The sequence below is a fragment of the Mauremys reevesii genome, linkage group 11, assembly GCF_016161935.1.
Source record: "Mauremys reevesii isolate NIE-2019 linkage group 11, ASM1616193v1, whole genome shotgun sequence".
NCBI classification, from domain to species: domain Eukaryota; kingdom Metazoa; phylum Chordata; order Testudines; family Geoemydidae; genus Mauremys; species Mauremys reevesii.
In genome coordinates, this window is record NC_052633.1 from 20,217,121 (window position 1) to 20,241,085 (window position 23,965).

At 43.3% G+C, this 23,965-nt stretch overlaps 1 protein-coding gene across 4 annotated transcripts in view; it reads left to right on the plus strand.

The window, feature by feature from the left end:
- ALS2 (alsin Rho guanine nucleotide exchange factor ALS2) overlaps positions 1-23,665 on the plus strand; it is a 66,410-nt gene extending 42,745 nt beyond the window's left edge. For all 4 annotated transcript variants that reach the window (XM_039494633.1, XM_039494632.1, XM_039494635.1 and 1 more), the window contains exons 22-34: positions 2,107-2,218; positions 2,565-2,642; positions 2,766-2,899; positions 4,926-5,093; positions 7,317-7,434; positions 8,193-8,350; positions 9,945-10,067; positions 11,328-11,504; positions 12,367-12,412; positions 13,844-13,905; positions 15,130-15,279; positions 15,553-15,649; positions 22,330-23,665. In XM_039494633.1, the coding sequence (XP_039350567.1) occupies positions 2,107-2,218; positions 2,565-2,642; positions 2,766-2,899; positions 4,926-5,093; positions 7,317-7,434; positions 8,193-8,350; positions 9,945-10,067; positions 11,328-11,504; positions 12,367-12,412; positions 13,844-13,905; positions 15,130-15,279; positions 15,553-15,649; positions 22,330-22,368 (1,462 nt within the window). In that variant the 3' untranslated portion in view covers positions 22,369-23,665. The remainder of the gene's footprint in view (positions 1-2,106; positions 2,219-2,564; positions 2,643-2,765; positions 2,900-4,925; positions 5,094-7,316; positions 7,435-8,192; positions 8,351-9,944; positions 10,068-11,327; positions 11,505-12,366; positions 12,413-13,843; positions 13,906-15,129; positions 15,280-15,552; positions 15,650-22,329) is intronic.
- Positions 23,666-23,965: the final 300 nt, after the last annotated feature.

Sequence of the window (23,965 nt, forward strand, 5' to 3'; positions counted from 1 at the left end):
ATATTGTTAGGTTTTTTGACTGCTGCTGCACATTGAGCAGATGTTTTCAGAGAATTATCCACAATGACTCCAAGATCTTTCTTGGTTGGTAACAACTAATTTAGACCCCATCATTTTGTATGTGTAGTTGGGATTGTGTATTACTTTGCATTTATCAAGATTCAATTTCACCTGCCATTTTGTTGTCCAGTCACCCAGTTTTGTGAGTCTTTGTAGTTCTTTGCAGTCTGCTTTGGACTCAACTATCTGGAATCATTTTCTATCATCTGAAAATTTTGCCCCCTCACTGTTTACCCCTTTTTCCAGATCATTTATGAATATGTTGAACAGCGCTGGCCCAGTACAGATCCCGGGGGAACACTGTTATTCACCTCTCTGCATTCTGAAAACTGACCATTGCCTGCCCTTTTGTTTCCTGTATTTTAACCAATTACTGATCCCTGATTGATTACTTCTTTTCCCTCTTATCCCATGACTGATTACTTTTCTTAAGGGCGGTTGGTGAGGGACTTTGTCAAAGGCTTTCTGAAAGTCCGAGTACACTATATCCAATGGATCCCCATTGTCCACATGTTTGACCCCCTTCAAAGAATTCCAATAAATTGGTGTGGCATGGTTTCCCTTTACAAAAGTCATGTTGACTATTCTCCAACATATTGTGTTCATCTGTGTCTGATAATTCTGTTCTTTACTATAGTTTCAACCATTTGCCGGATACTGAAGTTAGGCTTACCAGCCTGTAATTGCCAGGATCGCAATTAGCTATCTTCCAGTCATTTGGTACAGAAGCTGATTTAAATGATAGATTATATACCGTAGTTATTTGGTCTGCAATTTCATATTAGTTCCTTCAGAACTCTTGGGCGAATACCATCTGGCCCTGGTGACTTATTACTGTTCGTTTAATCAAAACCTCCTCTTCTGACACCTCAGTCTGGGACAGTTCCTCAGATTTGTCACTTAAAAAGGAATGGCTCAGATGTGGGCATCTCCCCCACATCCTCTGCAGTGTAAACCTATGCAAAGAATTAATTTAGCTTCTCCGCAATGGCCTCATCTTCCTTGAGTGCTCCTTTAGCACCTTGATGATTCAGTGACCCCACTGATTGTTTGGCTGTTTCCTGCTTCTGATGTACGTAACTTTTTGCTGTTAGTTTTTGAATTTTTGGCTAGTAGCTCTTCAAATTCTTTCTTGGGTTGCCTAATTATACTTTTACACTTGACTTCCCAGTGTTCATGCTCCTTTTTATTTTCTTCAGTACGATTTAACTTCCAATTTTTAAAGGATAACTTTTTGCCTCTAACTGCTTCTTTCATTTTGTTTACCCATAATGGCACTACTTTGATCCTCTTATTATGTTTTTTAATTTTGGGGTACACATTTAATTTGAGCCTCTATTATGGTGTTTTTAAAAGTTTCTATGCAAGTTCCAGGCATTTCACTTTTGTGACTGTACCTTTTAATTTCTGTTTAACTAGCTTCCTAATTTTTGTGTATTGCCCTTTCTGAAGTTAAATGCTACTGTGGTGGGCTTTTTTTGGTGGTTTTTTTCCTCCCCATGAGGATGTTAAACTTAATTATATTACGGTTGATATTATCAACCAGTTTAGCTATATTCACCTCTTGATTAGATCCTGTGCTCCACTTCGGACTAAATCAAGAATTGCCTCTCCTCTTGTGGGTTTCGGGACTAGCTACTCCAAGAAGCAGTCATTCATCTCTGCATCCCGTCCTAAGGCGACATGTACCCAGTCAATATGGGGATAGTTGAAATCCTCCATTATTATTCTTTATACACTCTCTATCTCCCAGAACATCTGAAATATTAAATTTCATAGTAACAATCTTGCCACATCCAGTCATTTCAGAGTATTTTTTGTTAAGGTTTATGTATGTTTCTGCTGGTGAGAATCCTCTTTCCATTGAACTAATGAAACCAGATTAAAAAACACCATACAGAGTTCAAATGTATGGCATATGACTTCCTGAACTTGACATCACATCTTCAATGCCATAGTGGCGCCCAATTGAGAGCAGATATAAGAAACAATCTTTCCTTTAAAAATTAGGTTATTTTATCTAGCTATGCTTTCCTATTTCTGCAGAGGAGAAAAATATATGGGAACATGGCAAGATGACGTCTGCCAGGGAAATGGTGTAGTGGTTACTCAGTTTGGACTGTACTATGAAGGAGCTTTTAGCAACAACAAAATGATGGTGAGTTGGACCTTAAACTGCATATTGTGGTGTCTGTCGTCCGTCCCCGCCCCACCGCGCTATTGTTTATCCTGTGCAGCACTCTACATATCACTGTCAAAATCTAACACTTCAGTTCTGTCCTGTAATTTTAAGATAGTCTTTGTAATTACTGCTCTATATTTTACTGAAATCTCCTACAGTAGCTGTCATTTTAAAAAGTCAACAGTTGCCAGTGGATATAATCTGAGATATCATAGTGTATCTCTATACCTAGAATGTGGTCTTTTTAATCGTGACTACTGTATATGCCATCTGTCCATAATTGCTCTGTGTTAATTACGTTTATTTTTTTTTCTTTATATAGGGGACTGGGATTTTGCTTTCTGAAGATGATACAGTTTATGAAGGAGAGTTTTCGGATGACTGGACCCTTAGTGGAAAGGTTGTAATTTATACTTTTTGGGTTCCTTTTTCTACATTTGTTCTCTCTTCTTTGAATCATTTCTCAATGGGATTCAGTTTGTTAATTCTCTTCTCTACTCCTTCTCTTCTCCCCCCCACAAAGGGAACCCTGACCTTGCCAAATGGAGATTACATTGAAGGTCTCTTCAGTGGAGAATGGGGATCTGGGATAAAAATCACTGGAACCTACTTCAAACCCAGCTTGTATGACAGTGAGAAGGACAGACCTAAAGCATTGTGAGTTATGGGTGGGGAATCACTTCTGGTCTGATAGAGTAGAGTAATGCATTTGAGTGTAACTGAAATTAAATACCAATCTCATTCAAAGCTAGCTAGTTCAGCAAAAACATTTGATATAGAACAAAGTCTTTTGACTCTCTTTCTGTAGCTTTTCTAGAGTCTTTTATAGCAACTCTGCAGTTGGAGTTGGAGACGGGTCAGGGAATGGCATTACTGCATTGCATTGCTAAGCAGGAATTGCAGGTCCTTGAAGACAAGGTGCAGGATGGTGGACTTGGGGAGGCTTACTTTTCTATCGTGTTTGCTTTTTTCCTTTCTTCTCCCCAGAACACTAGCTGGAGGTGAAAGTAATGACAGCTTCAGAACACAAGTTATATGGCTGAGTTCAGAGACTGCAGGGGAAAAGAATGGGATAGTTTATATTTGGAGAATTGTTGGCCACAGACCTTTTGACCTGTCATTAGTTCTGTGGAGGAATCTGTGTTTTTTAAAAAAACATCTTAGTAGAACTAGGGCTGTGCATAGAAAGTAGTTAACAGCAACTGGAAATGTACTGGGGGAACCTCCTGGATCACAACTGATGGTGTTTTCACACCTTGGCAAAGCTAATTCTAGAAAGCATCAATAAAACTCTCATTTGGAGGAACAGGTGGCACGTTGGGTTAGTCTGCTGACTTGTTGTCTTTAAGACCTGTGTTTGAGTCTCATTTTAAGTCATAATGAAGATACATTTGATCTCATCCTTTTTCTTATTTGTTCAAAGATTCATTGGCAGAGCTGTGGATGAAATTTCACAGTATTTACTAGCACTATGCCTGGTTATACTAGTATTATGGATTCTTCAGTTTCAGGATCACTAAAGCTCACCCTGAAATTTCAGAAATGTATGTTAGAATGAGAACTATAACCCACATGTTTTTACTTGGCTGACTTGTCACTATGCTTCCTGAAGCATTCACTGGTACTTTCTTTTGACAGCATTGACACCTACAACCTGATGCAAAGTTAAGCAGGCATCTCTGCTGAACTGAACGCTTGCAATCTTAGCTAGCTGTCTGCTTTTCACCCCAGTAGGGAGTCTATGAATAAATGTATGTACACACTTGTGAAGACTGGCTGTGAAACAGCAAGAGTTCTAGCTCTTTTTTTTCTTTTTTTCTTTTTCAAGTTGCCTTGATGTTCATAATTTATTGGTATCGTTGTAAAAAGGACTAACACTCACCTTTTGTGGTGGTATGAAACTAGAAAAGTTTCAAAGTACTGGCAGTTTTCATTGTGCTTAATTCTCAAGTGCGGTGAAACAAATTAATACTCATAAAAAACTATCAGTATCGATAACATGTTAATGGCTATACCTAAATCTGTATAAAACTGTCAGTCACTGGAAACTTTTTTTTTGTTCCTTCTGGGGGTCTCCAAACTTTTTTCTGGGAGTATCAATAATGGTGAAAGTAGACATAGCCAAATGCAGCGCATTCCTTTTGTCTCAAAACCATTTATTACATCAAAGCAATGCATATTGAAGAACCACATGTATTCCATATTAGAACAGATTATGTGTATCATATAATAGGAAGACACTATTAAAAAGAGTAGAGACTGGCATTTCTAACTGTGGAAGGGGTATCTGTTTCTGTTTAATCTGTTAATGTTATTAGGTACACAGATTGCTGTACATTTCAAGGCTGCTCTTTGACAGTGAGAAACATAAGGGCCACGTTGATCCTTAAATGAACTCTTTTCAGAAACTTTTGATAGTCAAACTACTGTAGATCAGAGTAGTTCCAGAGTCAATCCGAACACTTAACAGAAAAGATTTTATATACCAGGTCATCTTACAATGGTCCAATAAGATAACATTGGACACTAGACTTAATAGTCATAAAATCTTAAGTGTTCAGATTTCCTCAAACAAGTGTGAACATCTTACAAGCACACAAATATAATTAGGTACAGTTTCACAGCTGGGTTGTGTTCCAAGACTGTTATGAATCAGAGTGGCAATTGGTGATGATTTATTTAGGAGGAAGCTTGGAATCCTAGCCGTGCCTGCTGATGAGAAATGGAAGGCAGTGTTTGAAGAATGCTGGCACCAGCTGGGTTGTGAGAATCCAGGCCAGGGAGACAGATGGAAGGCGTGGGACAGCATTGCTGTGGCTCTGACCACCAACCGACGTCAACACAAAGACAGGTTAGTGTAGTCGCCAGGCTGAAGAAATTATTTTAAAAAAACCTGGGATCACACCAACGGAAGACTAGGGAAACTTCTTTGAGATTTCTGTAGTTAGTGAAAAATTCGGATGTGCATTGTTTAAATTACTTCATAATGCAAAATCTCTTTTTCAGAACAGATCAGCTGATAGGAGTAAGTTTGGATCATTACAGATGGTGTTATACATATTGTGCAATATATGTGTGAGGGGGTACAGGTGTCAGAGTGCAGGGCAACTGCACCTGTATTCTCTCCCTCTCGTCCATCAACGGTACCCACTTGTAAGCTTCAGCTCCCCAGTCATCGCCTCTCTTCGGTGGAGACACGTGTCTGTCTCCCTCCTGACTGAAGGATTTTCAGGCTGCACAGTTCCCTGCCTTCACTGAGTACCCCAGCAAGTCAGACTATCTAAGTAGGCCTTCTTTGTTTTTCTCCTCAGAGGCTATAAACAGCATAATTGCCCATAGGTATAAGTTAGCTAGACAGCCCTTTCTAAGCAAGCATATTTATTTTTAAAGTGAAAGCATTACAGAGAAAACATTAAACAACAACAAAAGAACCTACCTACATGCTAGTATGCTTACCAGAGATTACCCTAGCTCTAACAAGGGCTCTGGCAGTGGCAGGTGATCAGTCCTTCAAACCCTGCGAAGGAGTCACAAGTTTGTAACAGCTGCTAGCTCAGAAGAAACATATCTATGAATCTGAATCTTTCCTTTATATAGTTTGGGTCTTTGATTTGCAGAGACCCTGAATAGGTAATCAGCCAGACAATGGGTTTCTCTTCAAGGTATAGCTTCAAAAGGAGGGTCCGGAGGTTGGGAATTGCATCCTTCTCATCCAAGTATTTCCTAGGGGTACCCATTCAACTAAAAGTTGTCTTGTCTGATTCATTTTTAAGAGTCTTTTGAAGCTCATAACACCTCCCAGGGTTTACAGTAGTCATATCCCCCCCCACCAAAGACAATGCATACAATCCCACACTAATACATAAACATTTGCTTTTGTAATACAATGAATTCCTAAGATACTTAAACTTAATTCAGTAAGGTTTGTCCAGGATATGTTGGGAAATTGCCATATCTGTCATGACAGATTGATATGTACACCTCTACCTCAATATAACGTGACCCGATATAACATGAATTCGGATATAAAGCAGTGCTCCAGGGGGCGGATCAAAGCAAGTTCGATATAACGCGGTTTCACCTATAACGCAGTAAGATTTTTTTGCTCCTGAGAACAGCATTATATTGAGGTAGAGGTGTATTAGAAGAGATTTTCCTTAAACATATTTATGTAAATGTGTCTATCTTATTTTAAATGTTTAGAAACAGTCATGATCTAAATCTGTTCTGAAGTATATTAAAATATACAGTGAACTCTGTAATAGAGGCTTGAGTTAGTACAGAACATAATCCAACTTTTATACTTCTCAGATTCATAATGTATTTGAAAAGTTCAAATAAGAAATAAAAGCAGAGGAGGAGAGACACTGAGGTAGAAGCTAGGGAGAAGAGATGAAATTTGGAAATCACCACTAATAAAGAAAATAGGTATAGAAAGGCTGTGAAGAGCTTCAGGGAAGGCTCTTGTACCAAAACTGTCAATTGTGCAAAGGAAAAGAGGAAGTTGGCATTAGATGAAGGTAGGAGAGATCCATGAGACAGCTGGAGCAAATCTATGCAGGGTTTTTCAAACAAATTAGCCATTTTGAACATGATACTGAAATCAGTATTCAACTCCATGGATTTTTCTACCAAAGAGATATAGTGGGGTGCCTTTGTTTCACAGACACGACAAGGTGGGCAGCAGCATTCTGCACATTCTAGATTCTGTAGAGGTGAGATTTTTGGGAGGTCACAGAGAAGCAAATTGCAGTAGCAGAGTTGAGAGAGGATAAAAGTATGGATGAGGACTTCAGCGGAGGTGAAGTTGAGGCAATATTGTTGAAGTGGTGGTAGGCACATTTGCAGGTAGAGATGCAGGAGGAGCAAGAAAGTTCATCATGAACAACAGTGTCAACATGAAGAGGTTTGAGAAGGGAAATGTTTCCTAATCCACCATTTATCCTCCCACCTCACTTAAAAAAATATTATTCATACATCTTTAGACTCTAAAATCTGATTAAGTATATGCACATGTACATGTGCATATTTCATGTATAATCCATACAGTATCTCTGTCCTTGTATCTCTGCAGCCCAGAACTATTGAGTCGTTCACACACTCAGACACTGGAGAGTTTAGAGTTCATTCCACAACATGTTGGTGCCTTCACACTAGAGAAATATGAAAATATCAAGAAATATTTAATAAAGGTATTGTGAGCATCATCTTATATTGCTGGCTGTTGTCTATAAAGCATGATTTCAGGTGTCGTAACTTGCTCATTGCCACTTAAATTATCCAGCTGATTTCAGTCAGTATCAATGTACAGTGTCTGTTACTTTCTGTACTTGCACATTTAGGGTCCTAGTTAAGTTCTGCTCTCTCAAGTAATTGCCAAATTCACCTAACCAACCAATTAATAAGAAAAATATATGGGTGCTGCTTTCTCTAAAGCCTCAGCCCTCACGGTCACTTTTCTGGTAATACCAATCTGCTCATGGAGTCTGTTCCGTGCTTCTTATGTTTCATCACCCTAAAAAGTGCTGAGTCCCAATAGAACGTTCTGTGGAATTTTGAAGTACTTGTGAGGTTACTGAAATATTTTGTGGGTTTTCTGTATAACTGCATAGATTTGCTGAATTACCTGAGGCGGCTGTTGTGTGAATTCTTACATAATAGAGGAGTTTGCTACACTTTTCAGCTTGGTGTAAACTTTAGTCAAAATAAAGTTTTGACTATTTCTGAAATTAGTTTGTATGTGTAGTATGTTGTATGTGTAGTTGATATGCATGTGTAACTTTTTTTTAAAAGGTTAAATTATTGAACCTTGACTAGTTGAACTGAGACTCCTGCTTGTGTCTCTTGTACTCAAGTTTCTTTTTATTCACAAGGGATAACATTTCTGTCTCTTGGATCTGTCTCTCTGACTGCTGCACAGCTGGTGACTCTCTAATACCTCTCCACTCAGGCCTGTGACACCCCTCTCCACCCTCTGGGGAGGCTTGTGGAGACACTAGTAGCTGTATACAGAATGACCTATGTTGGAGTGGGAGCCAATCGGCGGTTACTACAGGAGGCAGTAAGAGAAATTAAATCCTACCTCAAACGCATCTTCCAGTTGATCAGGTAAGAAGCATCGTGTTTTAAGTCAGATTGCTGCTGGATGTACTGAAAAACATTTCGTTCTCCTAATCTGGTTAGAATTTATTTGGCTCTGTGTGCCAGCACTCCCCCATTCCTCTTAAATTTGAAAAGAGTCATGATAGGATTCTGTGCTTAGCTGACTTGATGAATCTGGACAGAAAACCCTTTCCCCCTGAAGGCTCTGGCCACAGTGGAACCCATTAAGGCTCTGTCCACAGTGGAACGCATTCTTCAATGTGGTGGTTTCTAGCTGGGCTCTAAGGGCTTGTCCACATAGTGCATTAGTCTACACTAGAGGAGTGTAAATTCTAGTGTGCACTAGCATGTTGTGCACTAACTGGCCTGTTGCAAAGTGCTATAGTAATGCAGATTTGTAGTGCATGCCAGCCCAGTTAGTACGCAACACACTAGCACACACTAGAATTTATGCCTGTCTAGTGTGGACTAGTCCATCATGTAGACAAGCCCTAATGTCTGTTTCCAAACCAGTGTATACGGGGGATGTTTGAGGGGATGGTATTAGAGCAGTATATAAACCAAGCACAGGGTTCACAGGAGTGTATTCTGTAAGAATTCTTGGTAGTAATCTCCATTCACACTAAAGTGAAGAGCTGTGCTTAGATTTTTGCCAGCTGCTATAGTTGTAATACAGTAAGTTATTCTCCAAGCTGTCTATTATTCTACTATGGATATCTGCATTTTTAGTGTAGATGTAGATATTAATATAGTTAAGGTTTGTGCAAAACTGCATGTTTTTAATTTTGACTAGGAAAACATTACACCAACATACACTGAGACTTTTAACTAAACCTTATGGTTACACATGTGGACACGTACCGTGAACCCCAGTATAATCTTTTTTAAGAACATGTATTTTAAATAAGAAATCTGTAAATACGAATAAGAAAACTGTAGAATATTCAAACACATTTTAAGGTTTTTTTTCCAAGCCAAGCAATAGTTGCAGTCTCTGCAAATCTTCTGACACTGTGCTACTCTATCCATGTCGGTAGTTGATGACAATTTTGATTATTAAATAGTAATAAGGTTATGTGGGACAAAAATTTTAAATTAGGAAAACAATTTTCTCAACCCACAGTATGCCCTAATTCATTCTCTGTGCTATATTGCATAATTCCGTACTTGTTTTCTGTGTCTCCAAATTTTCCAGGAATCTGATTGTTATTGAGCACTCTTGTAAGGTTGCATGTCAGTAGTTTATAGTTTCTTAAAATTACTGGTCCCAGATGTAGCTTAGTGAGATTGTCGTATCTTTAAGACACGATCTTGCCTGAATAGTTAGCTAATGAAGAGAGGAGCCAAATGAAAAAGGAGCTGAGGAAAAATAACCTAATTAATGTGTATCAAGCTGTTTCTGTTTGTGTCGTAAGCTTAAGTAATTGGATATGGCTTTGCTGCTAGGCTCACCCAGGAGAAATCACCATGTGCAACTTATGTGTTAGAAGAATGTCTCTCAAATAAATTCCTCTGCTTTCCTTTAGAAGTATGAATATATTAGCTATTTATGGACTCTTCTAATAAATCAAGTGATGCAATTATGTATTTTATCTTTGAGGTTCTTGTTTCCTGATCTTCCTGAAGAGGGCAGCACAATTCCACTCTTGGTGACTGAGACAAAGAGAAGGAAATCCTTCTGTAGTGGGAAAATGGACTCCAGATCAGAATCTCCTGAACCTGGGTGTGTAGGGGAAAAATGGTCTTCAATAAACTAGTCAGTTCATAAACTAGTACCCAATTCATAAAGCAATCCCTTCTTAGGAAAGCATTTAAGTATGTGCTTAAGTGCTGTCCTGAAATGGGACCTTAGATTTGTACCTATATTAAACACTTTTCAAGGGAAAAATATATCTAGTAAGGAGGGAGGAAAATAGCTTTTGGCTCCAAGGACAGATTGTCATAAGCAAACATCATTCTGAGTGGCCTAAAGTAGAGACTAAATTCAAATACCATACTTGAATGGCTGGGAGATGAGTGTTGCATTATGATTCAAATTTTACATACAAGTTTTGAATTAGCATTGCAGGAACTGCATGCAGTTCTGATTGCCCCATCTTGAAAAAGATGTATTCGAATTGGGAAAGGTACAGAGAGAGGCAACAAAAATTGTGAGGGGTATGGAACCACTTCCGTATGAGGAGAGATTTAAAAACACTGGCACTGCTCGGCTTGGAAGAGACAACTGCGGGGTGGGGAATATGACAAAGGTCTATAAAGTCATGAATGGTGTGGAGAAAGTGAATAAGGAAGTGTTATTTACCTCTTCACATAAAACACAATGCCGGGGCACCTTATGACATCAATAGGTGGTAGGCTTAAAACAAACATAAGGAAGTATTTCTTCACACAACGTACAGTCAACCCATGCAACTGATTGCCAGGGGATGTTGTGGAGGCCAAATGTATAACTGAGCGCAAAAAAGTATTAGATAAGTTCATGGCTATAGGTCCATCAATGGCTATTAGCCAAGATGGTCAGGATCATAACCCCATGCTCTAGGTGTCCCTAAACCTCTGACTGCCAGAAGCTGGGACTGGATGACAGAATGGATCACTTGACACATTGCCCTGATCTGTTCATTCACTCTAAAGCATCTGGCACTGGCCACTGCCGGAAGACAGGATACTAGACTAGATGGACCATTGGTCTGACCCAGTGTGACTGTTCTTATGGCCTTGTGTAGGAAAGCCTACTTGTTACCTATTTGGTTCTACAGCACTGTACCTGGACTGTGTTGTTAAATAAAGAATCTTACTCATAATTGTAAATTTAGCACAAGTGTTAATTCCTTAACCTGCACCCTCTCCTTATCCTTCTCCCCTACTGAACATACTCTGAAATGGCTATGTATATGTTCTAATTGTTTGGCTCAGTTCATTTTCTATAAATGTGTTCTTGTCTCTCTTCTCCCCCACACCATTTCTTTTCTGCTTTTTTCAGTTATGTGGTAACCAGTTCTGGGCTGCTGCTTCCTGTGTTGTTACCACGACTCTACCCTCCTTTGTTTATGTTGTATGCCTTGGACAATGAACGTGAGGAGGATATTTACTGGGAATGTGTTCTTCGTCTAAACAAACAGTCAGATACAGCTCTTCTGAGCTTTCTCGGAGTTCAGCTGTGAGTATGCTGTTAAAAGTAATGGCTTTAACACTAAAACAAAACTGATATTTGAAAACCATGGCCAAGTGAAGGCACTGTACCAAAAACCTTCCAATGCCAGTGGTTCTCAACCTATTTATCATTGTGGGTCCCACAGACCTGTAAATCCAGTGCCTCCCGCCCAGAGACCCCTCCACAGAGTGAGGCCAGAAGTGGAGCCCTGACCCTGGACCCAGTTGTGGGGCCGGGCAGCAGCCTGGGCCCTGACCCCACAGGGGCCGTCCAGCAGTCCTGAGACAACCCCAACCCTGGACCCTGACTCTGGGGGGCTGTTGCGAGGCTGGGCGGCAGCCCCAGACCCCCACCATGTGGAGCCGGCAACCCCAACCCGGCCAGGCAGCCGGGAACCTGGACCCTGTGCGGCCTGGTGGCTGTTAGCTGCGGCCCAGCTGTGTGCTGAGTGCTAATTGGGCCGCGGGTTGAACTGCTGTCCTATGCTGTATTAATCTGTCATGGGCTGGTCAATATTTCCTTTTCTTTGACTATCAGAACAGCTATATGTAACTATCTTTTTGTAGTAAGTAGTATGTGAGGGGGCTGATCACACACATGCTCATTTTAAACTAATATGGTACTTGGTGATAGGAAAAGAAATAGCCTGATAACTTTTTAGTTTTTTATATTTAAGAACTGGAGGGTAGTGTTCCAAATTATAGTATTTTCAACTATTTCTGCTAAGTGTAGGTAATCATGTAGTGGGGGGAGGAAATTAGAAAAATCTTGAGGGTCCCTTTCTGTGCATCAAGCAAAAGATAAGTTAAAATCACTTTTTAAAAACAGTAACTCGTTCTATTAATTGAATACATGTGGTTTCTTACAGCAAATTTTGGCCAGTGACTGTGTCCATCCTTGGAGAAAGTAAAAAGGTATATCCACTTTTTAATGGAACATATGAGCTCACACACTTGGCAACGTATTTATTAGTCTCTTATTTTTCCTTTATGCTTACATCTTTTCTATGTATTTTAAAGCTACGTTAGACGTCCTTACTGTAAGCAGCTGTCACTTCAGAAGTGCAGCTCTCTCCAGAATTCCATTATTCCATATATTAGAGGATGCATAGTTCTGAGAACTTTTAATATTTTAAAAGAAGCCTGCATCTGTTTTGTTTGGTCCACAGTTGTGAAAGAAGATGAGGTTAGAAACATCTCTTACCAGGGTTAAGCTGTAAATTGCATTTGATAAAGACTTTTTAAAAATAGGGTAATACCACTTTTATTGTAGATGATCATCATTATTAATAATGCCTTTTTTGGTGATGAAGGAACAGATTATACAATTAGAAACTGGCTATTGTTCCTATTTCCCACTAATGGTGGCTTAACAATCAGAAGTCTCTTACTAAACCTAAATATTTTGTTGAAGTATATGGCTAGATTTATGCTGTAGATGGAAATCTTAATCAAAAACTTCAAGTTCAGTTTTCCATAGAGATACAGAGCCTTTCAGTTTTAGGTCATTACTTCAGTCAGCACAGGTCAGTAGTGACCAAATTTCTTTCCCATCAGATGGTTGCTGTTATGTGAGACTGTTTTGGTGGTCTCCTTCCAATTCCTTTTAGACCAGTGGTTCCCAGACTTGTTCCGCCACTTGCGCAGGGAAAGCCCCATGCAGTCCGGGCCGGTTTGTGTACCTGTCGCGTCTGCAGGTTCGGCCGATCGCAGCTCCCAGTGGCCGCGGTTCGTGGCTCCAGGCCAATGGGAGCTGCTGGAAGTGGCGCGGGCTGAGGGACATACTGGCCACCGCTTCCAGCAGCTCCCATTGGCCTGGAGCCACGATCGGCCGAACCTGCAAACGCGGCAGGTACACAAACCGGCCCGGCCCGCATGAGGCTTTCCCCACACAAGTGGCAGAACAAATTTGGGAACCACTGATTTTAGACAAATCTCACCATCACAGACATATTTTCAATATAATTCACTCTAATTGGCCTCCTGGTTGGCATCATGAGGAGTGAGGCGAAGGACTGAATCAAAAGAGACTGAATTTCTCTGCCTCTAGACTTGATCCTTCCAGGTCAGAGTTGAGATCTATTGGTGGGGCAGTATGTGGAAACCTACATCAACAATGCCCAGACAGGTAGCCGTTTTGTTGACGGAGGACTTCAGTTTAAGTCAATCCAGCATCTTTTATGAGCCTCAAAATCACTTTATAAAAAAATACTTTTATTTTACTGCATTTTTCTCACTCATATTTAATACAGTTGGATAACTAACTTTGCAATAGCCATGTTCGCTTTCTTATGAGTTGTCAGAGGTATTTACTAGAAAGATTCTGATCTTCTCCTGATTACCTAGGTGATACCAAACACAAAAGATGTCTGCTTTGCCTCAGCAGTTGAATGTTTACAACAGATCAGGTAATCCTGTGACTTTATCCCTCTGACTTGCTTTTCCTGCTCAGAATACTGCCTTAGTCTAAGGCTTTGTCTATACTGGAACTGCATGGGCAAAAAAACCCCACATCTCCCCCCTCCCCCACCAAACACAGGGGCGGCTCCAGGCCCCAGCATGCCAAGCGCGTGCTTGGGGCGGCAAGCCCACGAGGGGTGCTCTGCCGGCCCTGCGAGGGTCCGCTAGTCCCGCGACTTTGGAGGACCTCCCGCCACCGTGGGACTAGCGGACCTTCCGCAGGCAAGCCACTGAAGGCAGCCTGCCTGCCGTGCTTGGGGCGGCAAAATCTCTAGGGCCGCCCCTGCCCAAACAACAAGTTTTACAGACAAAAAGTGCTGGTGTGAACAGCTCTCTGTCAGCAGGAGTGTTTTTCTGCCAACAAAGCTGCTGCCGCTTGTTGTGGGGTGGAAGTGTTTTTTTTTTTGTTTTGTTTTTTGGTTGGCAGGAGAGCTCAACTATGCTGCATGCATTTTAGTGACATGGCTGAAGCGGCACAGCTATGTCGCTAAAAGGTAGGTAATGTAGGCAAACCCTTAATTTAGTTACTAGATTGTGGTCTTCAGTTTGCCTCAGGATGTTGTTGCCATTCACATTGAACAAGGAGCCTTGAAAGACTTTTCTGTCTTTCTGCCAAAAATGTTAGTAACTCTTCACAGTGAGGAGATGGATGAGACCTTTTGTGTGGAGGCAGTTGATATCTTCAAGGCAGGTCTTTGTAAGCTACCTTGACAGAAACAAAAGGGAGAAGATACATAATCAATTGTGCATGTGCATTTTTTAAGCAGTCAGGACAAAATGGCTTGCTTATGGAGGTAGTTTTCACAGCCATTAGCTGTGAAAACTATCTTAATTGCTGGTCGTCGTCTTTTAAAAATATTTGAGTGGCAGTAATGAAGAAAGTCTTTTCAAACAGCAAGCACTGATTTTAAAATAGCTTTACATAACATTATTTTATGTTCAGTAATATCTCTTGATCTGGTTCACTTGCAACTCAGTATGCTGTGCAGCTGGTATAGGCTTAGAAATGGGCAGCTTTTTGTGGCTGTGATGCAAATGTGATCAGTGGCTATTTTGAAGGGTTCTATCTTTCTAGAAAAGAAAAAAAACACAAATTAACAAACTGTCTTTTTATTAAGATAAGTTGATTTGCAACTCTTCATTGTAATCCCGATGGTTTCCTTTCCCAATAGTACAACCTTTACCCCATCCGACAAGCTGAAGGTGATCCAGCAGACTTTTGAAGAGATTTCTCAGAGTGTGCTTGAGACTCTTCAGGAAGACTTCTTGTGGTCAATGGATGACTTATTTCCTGTTTTTCTCTATGTGGTGCTACGAGCCAGGTGAGTGGTTTTTTAAAGTATGTAATAAAACCCACAGACCAACTAAATTGTTTCCTGAATGGGGATGGTTTATTAAAGTTGAAACAGAACTTGACTCAGTACAGCTGGAGGGTCTTAAGGGTAGTCTGTTAGTGCAGGTAGAGCTGTTAGCAACCCTAACTAGTTCGGCCATTTCTGAGAGAGAGGCTGCAAAAAACATTTTGCCCATTTCAAAAAGATTCTTAAAGTATAAAAGGCTAGAAAAAAATATGTCGTCTCTTCCTCACGTGACAGGATAAGGAATTTGGGGTCTGAGGTGCACTTGATCGAGGACCTGATGGATCCGTATCTCCAGCATGGGGAACAAGGCATCATGTTCACTACTCTGAAGGTGAGTATGAAATTTACATATCAACTGTCTAAAATTCCTATTGTCCTTTCTCTGGCAGCTGATCTTTGTACCCTTCCTATGGCAATGGCCACAACTAGAGCCAATTTACATTTCAATGAAAGTTAACAACAAATTCTTTCAACCACTTCTAGCGCCATCCACTGATAAAATTTCAAGGTAACAAAGCCCTGTTAATGCTGGTCATTAATAAAATGGGATGTACATGTACAAAATCACTTCGTGTTGCTCAGACTTAAACTTAATGTGCTGGTTCTGATCCCTCTGTCACCAGAAAAATCAAATTCCTGGTATAAAGAGATTTTGAACATGCAGCTCCTGTGATGATTGAGCTCTCTAGTGTGTAGTAACATCTGATGTTCTGTTTTAGTGTGCAAGGGTTCCAATGTGGAAGTTGGAAGTGGGATTGCTTTTATGTCCTAGTGCAGCAAAGAGGGGAGGTGAATGCTGCTGTTTAAAATTCTAGGTGAAATATCAAAAACTTTCTTTTTGTTAAATTAGTAACAACACAATCTGTCCAGCTCTTCTTTGAGATGTGTTGCTCATGTCAATTCCATTCTAGGTGTGCGATGGTCATCGGAGATTTTTGCCTTAGCGGTATCCGTAGGGTCAGTTGTTGTGGCGCCCCCTTGAGTCTCATGATCATACATTGCTGTATATCAGGCGCCGCCGGCCCTACACCCTCTCAGTTCCTTCTTACCTCCCATGGTGGTTAGTCGGAGTGCCTTTCCTTGCATAACAAGGGTTAGTGGTTTCTCCTCTTCTGACTTCAAGTCTTAGGGCCTTGTAAATAGTTGTTTATAGTAGTTAGTGTTAAGTGTAGTTAGAAGTTAGTCCAATTGGGGTCTTTGCCTCAGGTGGGGCATGCCCTGGTCCCCAGGGTTTAAGCCCTGCACGGACTATAACAGGCCTATGCCTGTAAGTGATCCCCACAGCAGCTGCCCCTAGTGCTTGGGGGAATCACACGTGAAGGATAAGTGTCATGTCTGCAAAAACTTTGAACTCAGGACCCAGAAAGAGCGTGATATTCGTTTGACGGCTGCCCTCCGACTTCTGAGCCATCCTGGCTGGACTTGACCCCTAGTACCTCAGCCTCAATGTGCAGTGCACCCCTGGCACTGGGCTTCACCCGGCACTGCTCCTTGGCACCGGTGCCCAAAAAAACCCAGAAGAAGCACAGCTCCCCAGCACCAAGCAAGAAAGGCCATGGAGCATCGAGCAAAGGACCCAGTTTGGGCCGCCCAGCCACTCTGGAGTCATGTGAATGTGCCTCCCCAGTCAGGTCCCTTAGCCCCTTAAAGGATTCACTACCAACTCCCAGGAGGGGTTGGGGACCCAAACTTGTGGTGACATAAATGCCTTCCCAAGCTCCTCCAATGCCAAGAGAGCAGAGGCCTCCACTTGTGCCACTGGCCCCGCGTGGGCCGCAGTAATTGGCAAAGGCTCCCTACGAGGGCAAGCCAGCCATCAAGACCCCCCAGAGGGCAGTTGAGTGCTGCCGATCCCCCTGAGCCAAGGCAGCACTCTCTGTCTCCGTGCCGCAGATCTCCAACATCGCAGCCCAGATCCTCTGGGACTTGCCCTCAATTTCCAGCACCACGTTCGCAGTCCCCACCATCTCGACGCGGATCGCCTAGTGGGAGGCGCCGGTCACTGCATCACCAGTGCCGTTCGCCCTTCTGCCAGTCTTCCTCTCAGTGCAGATCTCAGTCATCCACTCTGTGGGAGCGCACTCTGCCGCACCAGTCCCCCCAACACCAGCAACGGTCCTCCCACTCCCAAGCACCAGTTTCTGGCGGCAACGGCCAGCAGACAAACAGAGGCGCCAACAGTCCTGCCATGGTCCCCAGAAGGGGATTCCTCCAGCACAGAAGGGCAGTTTAGCCCCTTGTCGAGACCCCACCGGCGTGGTTGGGCACCAGAGGCTGTGTCGACTTCCACAGCGCCACCATGGCAATGTGGCCAGCGTAGTAGTAATATTGGAACGCATGGGGCATGCTGGTGATGCCAATGCACCCTTCGCACCGCTCATCTACCACCATCTCAGAGCAACAGTTGACGGCAGGGGGCTCGGCAGGGGTAGGGGAGACAATGCCCACCCCAAAACCCCCTTCCCCCATGGGGGATGATGCCCCAGGGACACCCCTGGTGGTACAGTAATCATCCTCTGGATGGAGTGACCATGGGTGGTCATGGGATGCTCAAGGGCCAGGCCCTGCTTCGACAGGTGGCTGAGAACTTGGGCCTAGAAGTGGAGGAGCTGGCTGAGCAGGCAGACACCTTGTTTAATGTGCTCTCGGCCTCTACCCCTGCCCTACCAGTGCATGATGGAGTCCTGAAAATCATGCAGGCCCTCTGGCAAACCCCATCGTCCATCTCTTCCACTTCCAAAAGGCCTGAAAAAAAGTACTTTGTTCTGGCCAAAGGGTTCGAGTACCTATATACCCACCCGCATCTGAGCTGGTTGGTCATTTCTGTGGCCAATGAGGAGGACAAGCAGGGGCACACGAGTTAAACTCCTAAAAATAAGGAGGCCAAAAGACTGGACCTTTTTCGGGGGAAACTATTCGACAGCTAGCCTGCAATTCTGGGTAAGCAAACCACCAGGCTCTCTTGGGCAGGTATAATTTTAACTTACGGGACTCCCTCTGTAAATGTAAGGAGTCCCTCCCCTAAGATTTGGCCCGAGAATTTGGCACCCAGTGGTGGAGGAGCATACCACAGCAGAGAGGTGCTCTCTCCAAATGGCATAGGACCAAAGTTCCCTGTAATCTGCGCAGCAGCCTATTAAGCGCTGCACAAGCGCTCAGGGCCGTGGCGGGGAGAGATTCCTCTCCCACAGCCCCAAGCCAGCCTGGCCCGGACCTGCTGTGGGAGAGGCGCCCCTCCCCAAGTCCCGGCACAGACCTGCCACAGCCGTGGGGGAGGGACACCTCTCCCAGCCCCAGCACGGACCTGCTGCAGTGGGGAGAGGCGACCCTCACCCCTAGCCCAGGTGTCACACATCACCTCCATATTGGTGCACATAACTAAATTAATTCCACACATTGGTGGGAAAAGTTTTTTAGAGGGATCACTGCATAGAACATGTAGGACATGGTGGCTAGGGCAGTGGTCAGGAGGTGCAGCAATTCAGGACTTCCCATTCAATGGGATTGGACTCTTTTTGCAAAGCAGATGGATGCGAGGCTGTATGGGTTGAAGGAAACTCAGGCCACCCTTCACTCACTGGGTAAACCTACGCCACAGTCTGCAAAGAAGCAGTTCTGGCCTCCCCCTGCTGTCAAGGCTTTGGCAGCCTCGACGGGTCTGCAAGGAGAAGGGATAGAGACACGAGGTTTAGTCACTGTCCCTTCTCCTCCTTCCGCTCACTCACGAAGCCCAGGCCGGCAAAGCATCCTGGGGGTCAGAAGTGCTCATTTTGAAGGTGCGCTCGAGAGCGATGCCTCAGCTGCCCGGATCCACGTTTCGGGGCATGTTGGACTTGATCTCCCATGTGAAGAACCACTCGCTCACCATGGTTCACACCTGCCTGCAGTTGTTAGGCTGCATGTACATATGGTCAGTCATGTCCGGCTCCATCTCCGGACTCTGCAAGCGTGGCTGGCATCGGTCTAGGTCATGCCTTTTGGGGATGTAGACCAAGTAGTCAGTCTGACATCCGGTCGTCCCTGGATTGGTGGTTGGACCCCTGGTTGGTGTTGGAGGGAGTTCTCTTCGTGGCCCTGGCCCCATCGCTGACCCTGGTCTCCATTGCATCAGACCTGGGTAGGGAGCCCACCTGGGCAAGCTCAGCACCCAGGGCCATTAGTTGTGGGATAATTTAGCCCTCCATACTAATGTCAAGGAGCTCAGAGTGGCTCACCTAGCCTGCCAGGCTTTCTTACCCCACCCGAAGGGCAAGGTAGAGCAGATCTTGACGGACAGTACCACCACAATGTATTACATCAACACACAGGGCAGAACCAGGTCGTTGGCCCTATACCAAGAAGCTCTCCGCCTTTTGGGACTTTTGTGTGCTGCATGCCATTCGTCTGGTAGCCACGCACCTGCCTAGGATCAGGAACATATTAGCAGATCACCTCAGCGGGATCTTCTTGTATCCACATGAGTTGTCACTGCATCCAGAGGTGGTCAGTATAATCCCCCAGAGGAGGGGGACTCCCCGGGTGGACTTGTTTGCATCCAGGCAGAACAGGAAATGCCATGTGTTCTGTTCATACCATTGGATTGACAGGGGCTCCCTGTCAGATGTGTTTCTCATCCCGTGGTCAGGGGCTGTAATGTATGCCTGCTGGCCAGTGTCATTGATTCATAGGGTCCTTGTGAAGATCAAGCAGGACAGGGCACAGGTTATCCTAATAGCCCCTGCGTGGTCTCACCAGCACTGGTTCAGCATGCTGCCAAACCTTTTGGTAGCCACCCCACTGCAGCTGCTCCTCTAGCCAGATCTGCTGTCCCAGAACCATGGCAGCTTTCTGCACCTGAACATAGTGGCACTACACCTGACTGCGTGGCTAAACGGGATGAACAGGAATGCCTGGCCTGTGTTGAGCAGTTCTTGTTGGGTAGCAGGAAATACTCCACCAGAGTGGCTTTCTTGGCCAAATGGAAAAGGTTCATGTGCTGGGCCTCGGAATGGCATATCTGGGCCGAGCAGGGCTCTCTGCAGGAGGTCCTGGATTATCTTCTGCACTTCAAACAAGTTTGTTTCTGTCATCAATCAGTCCACCCGGCCGCTATTGCAGCCTTCCACCCTCCGTTCCAAGGCAGGTCGGTCTTCGCTCATGATATGACAACACGGTTTTTGAAAGGTCTGGAGCATCTCTACCCACACGTCCAGGATCCTGTCCCTCCCTGGGATCTGAATCTCGTGCTGTCAAGACTCATGGGACCCCCTATTCAAGCCCCTGGCCTCTTGCTCTCTCCTGCTTCTCTCCTGGAAGGTTTTGTTGCTGGTTGCGATAACGTTGGCCCACAGGATGTCTGAGATCGGGGTGCTTGCTTACTTCAGGGCTGCCCTATATGGTATTCTTCAGAATAAGGTCCAGCTGCGACCACACCTGGTGTTTCTAACCAAGGTTGTTTCCCAGTTTCATACTGGCCAGGATATATACTTACCTGTCTTCTTTCCAAAGCCTCATACATCAGATGAAGAACGCAGGCTGCACGCTCTGGACGTCAGGAGGGCACTGGCCTTCTACATAGAGAGGAAAAGGCTGTTCGGTAAGTCGATGCAACTGTTTGTGGCGGTGGCAGACAGAATGAGATATTCTGCTCAAAGGATTTCATTCTGGATCACTGCCTGCATCCGCTACTGCTATGAGCTGGCAAATGTGCCTCTGCTGACACTCATGACACTTTTTCCCTGATCAAGTATGCCGTCATCAGCAGCCTTCCTGGCACAGGTTCCAATCCAAGATACCTGTAGAGCCACTACCTGGACATCTGTCCAGATGTTCGCATCTCATTATGCACTAAATCAGCAAGCTCGAGACAATGCTACATTTGGCAGAGCAGTGCTCCAAGCTGCATGACTGTGAACTCTGAGTCCACCTTCATGGACAGTGCTTGTAAGTCACCTAGAGTGGAATCGACATGAGCAAGTACTTTGAAGAAAAAACAGTTACTTACCTTTTCATATCTTGTTCTTCGAGATGTGGTGTTCATATCCATTCCATTACCCGCCCCCGTGCCCCTCTGTTGAAGTTGCTGGCAAGAAGGAACTGAGAGGACATAGGGCCGGCAGCGCCTGATATACTGACATATAAGTGCAGCACTCAAGGGGCACCGCAGCCGACCCTATGGATACCGCTAAGGCAAAAATCTCCAACAACCGTGCACGTGGGCATGCCCACACATAGAATGGAATAGACATGAGCAACACATCTCTAAGAATAACAGTGATGAAAAGGTAGGTAAATGGGTTTTTTTGCCATTGGTATGAGTATTTTCCCAAAGTTTCCAATTGCTACCTATCTAAACAATATATGAAACAGTTAATTAGAACTGAATGGCTGTCTAAGCTAGGGCTTTTTTCTAGCTACTCCTAGGACCTTTCATTGTAATGTCTGGGTACATCAAAAACATCTATTTGAAAGATTGTCTACACAGCAAAAAAATTTAAAAAAATCTCTGGCAGCGAATCTCAGAGCCCAGGTCAACTTAGTCAGGCTCATGCTGCGGGGCTAAAAATAGCAGTGTAGACTTTTGGGCTGGGGCAGCAAGCCCCCTCCTTCCTCTCAGGTTTCAGAGCCCAGGCTCCAGCCTAAGCCCAAAAATCTACACTGCTATTTTTACCCTGCAGCGTGAGCTTGAGTCAGTTGACCAAGGCTCTGAGACTTGCTGCCATGGGGTTTTTGCAAGTAGTTACACAGGACTTCTGTGACAAAACTTGGAACTGAACCCAAGGATCTGGAGTCCCAAACCATCCTCCCGTTCCATGAGGAGGTAAACACTATTTTAACTTAAAAGCTCAGACCTTTCCCCTGATACTTCATGATATCTAACAAGATTGCTGCACAGTGAATGTTATCAGTTGTGCAGTGACCACAGAAAGTCTAACTTCCCGGGGTCCTTGGGGAGTGGGGAAATTAAATCTATAGATGTGTAGCGCATTTTGTAGGTATTTTTAAGTTAAACTGAATTTTGTTTCAATTCAGGCTTGTTACTACCAGATTCAACATGAAAAGCTCACCTAGATCGCCTCTGCAACCTAAGTAGATGAGTATCTACTGAGTGGAGCTTCAGCAACATCCATGTTCTTCCCTAGAATGGCACTTACAACAGAGATATGTGGATATTGCTTCTGAACCGCATATAAGGATTGAAAAAACCGATTACTGAGGCAAACTAGAGGAAATGACAGAGGCAGAAAAGTAATACTTAAACTTGGCCTGTCCAACAGTTTCCAAGAAGAGAGACTATTTGCCGGTCTAAAGGAGGGATTGTTTATTCTTCCCAAATCAGCAGTGTTTTTAAAAGGCATGACATCGACTTGGAGTTAATATGTAAAGAGTAGTCTGAGCATATGGCTTCTTAGACAGTGGGTTTCTGGTTTTCCTGAATCTACCTGCACTGACCACAGATTGCTTTAAAAGGATTACATTGCATCACAGAACCACTCTGTGTCTTCCTGAATTAAGCTGCTAATTATGTTTGTGTCTGAAAAAGGGAAAAAGAAAAGTTGCTGTGTTAGTATTTATAACAGGCAGTTTACATAATATCTGTCTGGAAGGGTTCTGATTGAATCATTTGTAGCAGGATTGCTGAAAGCAGCCCTTAGTTGCTGTTACGGAAATCATCAAATTGTCATGGGCTCCTTTACGTCCATAGTGGTAAGAACATATCCTTCTTATTTAATTAACTTCATAAACAAAAAGCACTAGCGGGTTTGAATTTCATTGCTGAATTTGGTACTTTGTAAGTTTTTGCAGAGCAATTAGTTTCATTGTTCCTAGCCTTGCATTCTAAGTCCCAAGGATGAACAATGTGCAGGCTGTTTTTGGAACAGTTTTCTTGTGAAGTCCATGCTGCAGGAGAATGAGAACACGTTTTAAACTAAGTGACACTAGATTTGGATTGAGATTTTTGACTCCCTCTATTATGCTGTATTTGGCAAGGGAAAACTCACTGTTATATTCTCAAAGGTATTGTAAAACAAAAACTTAATCTCAGTGTTTGGGTTTTTGTGTGTGTGCGTGTTCTCTTGTGGTTTACATTTATCTTGATTTATACAAATAATGCCAGTGAACATTTTGGATAAAATGGGTGCTGTTCTTTACCATGTCTGACAGAAAAGTGGGAGATATATGAAATGTTCTCATGACTTATCTTGAATTAGCATAGCAAAGGCTAAATCGGTTTTGGAAATCAGAATCATGGCTTGTGTGTTGACCCTTTAAAAAATAGAAACAAAACTGTTCATAGAAATGCTGTTGGGAGCAGTGACTGTAATGTAGCACTTTTCATAATAAAGTAAAGAGTATTTGTCTTTGAGACTGTTTTTGTGGATGGTTGGAGAAAAGAAAATTTAAAAGGTACAGCAAGAGTCTATTTAAAATCTCATTTAACATAACACCCATCTCTAGAGTCCCACTAATATCTTCTTTTAAAAGGTGTCTCTTTAATACAAATAATTGTTATCAAAGGTGTACTTAGAGAAAATATTTGTTGTTAGATCAAAAATAGTTATTTTAAGTAAGTAAACTGTTTCCTACTGAATTTCAAAAACCTCTTAAGGGACAGGAGCTTTTGGGGAGTAAGACTGCAGCGTGTGGATTTTTGTTTTGGCCTTTT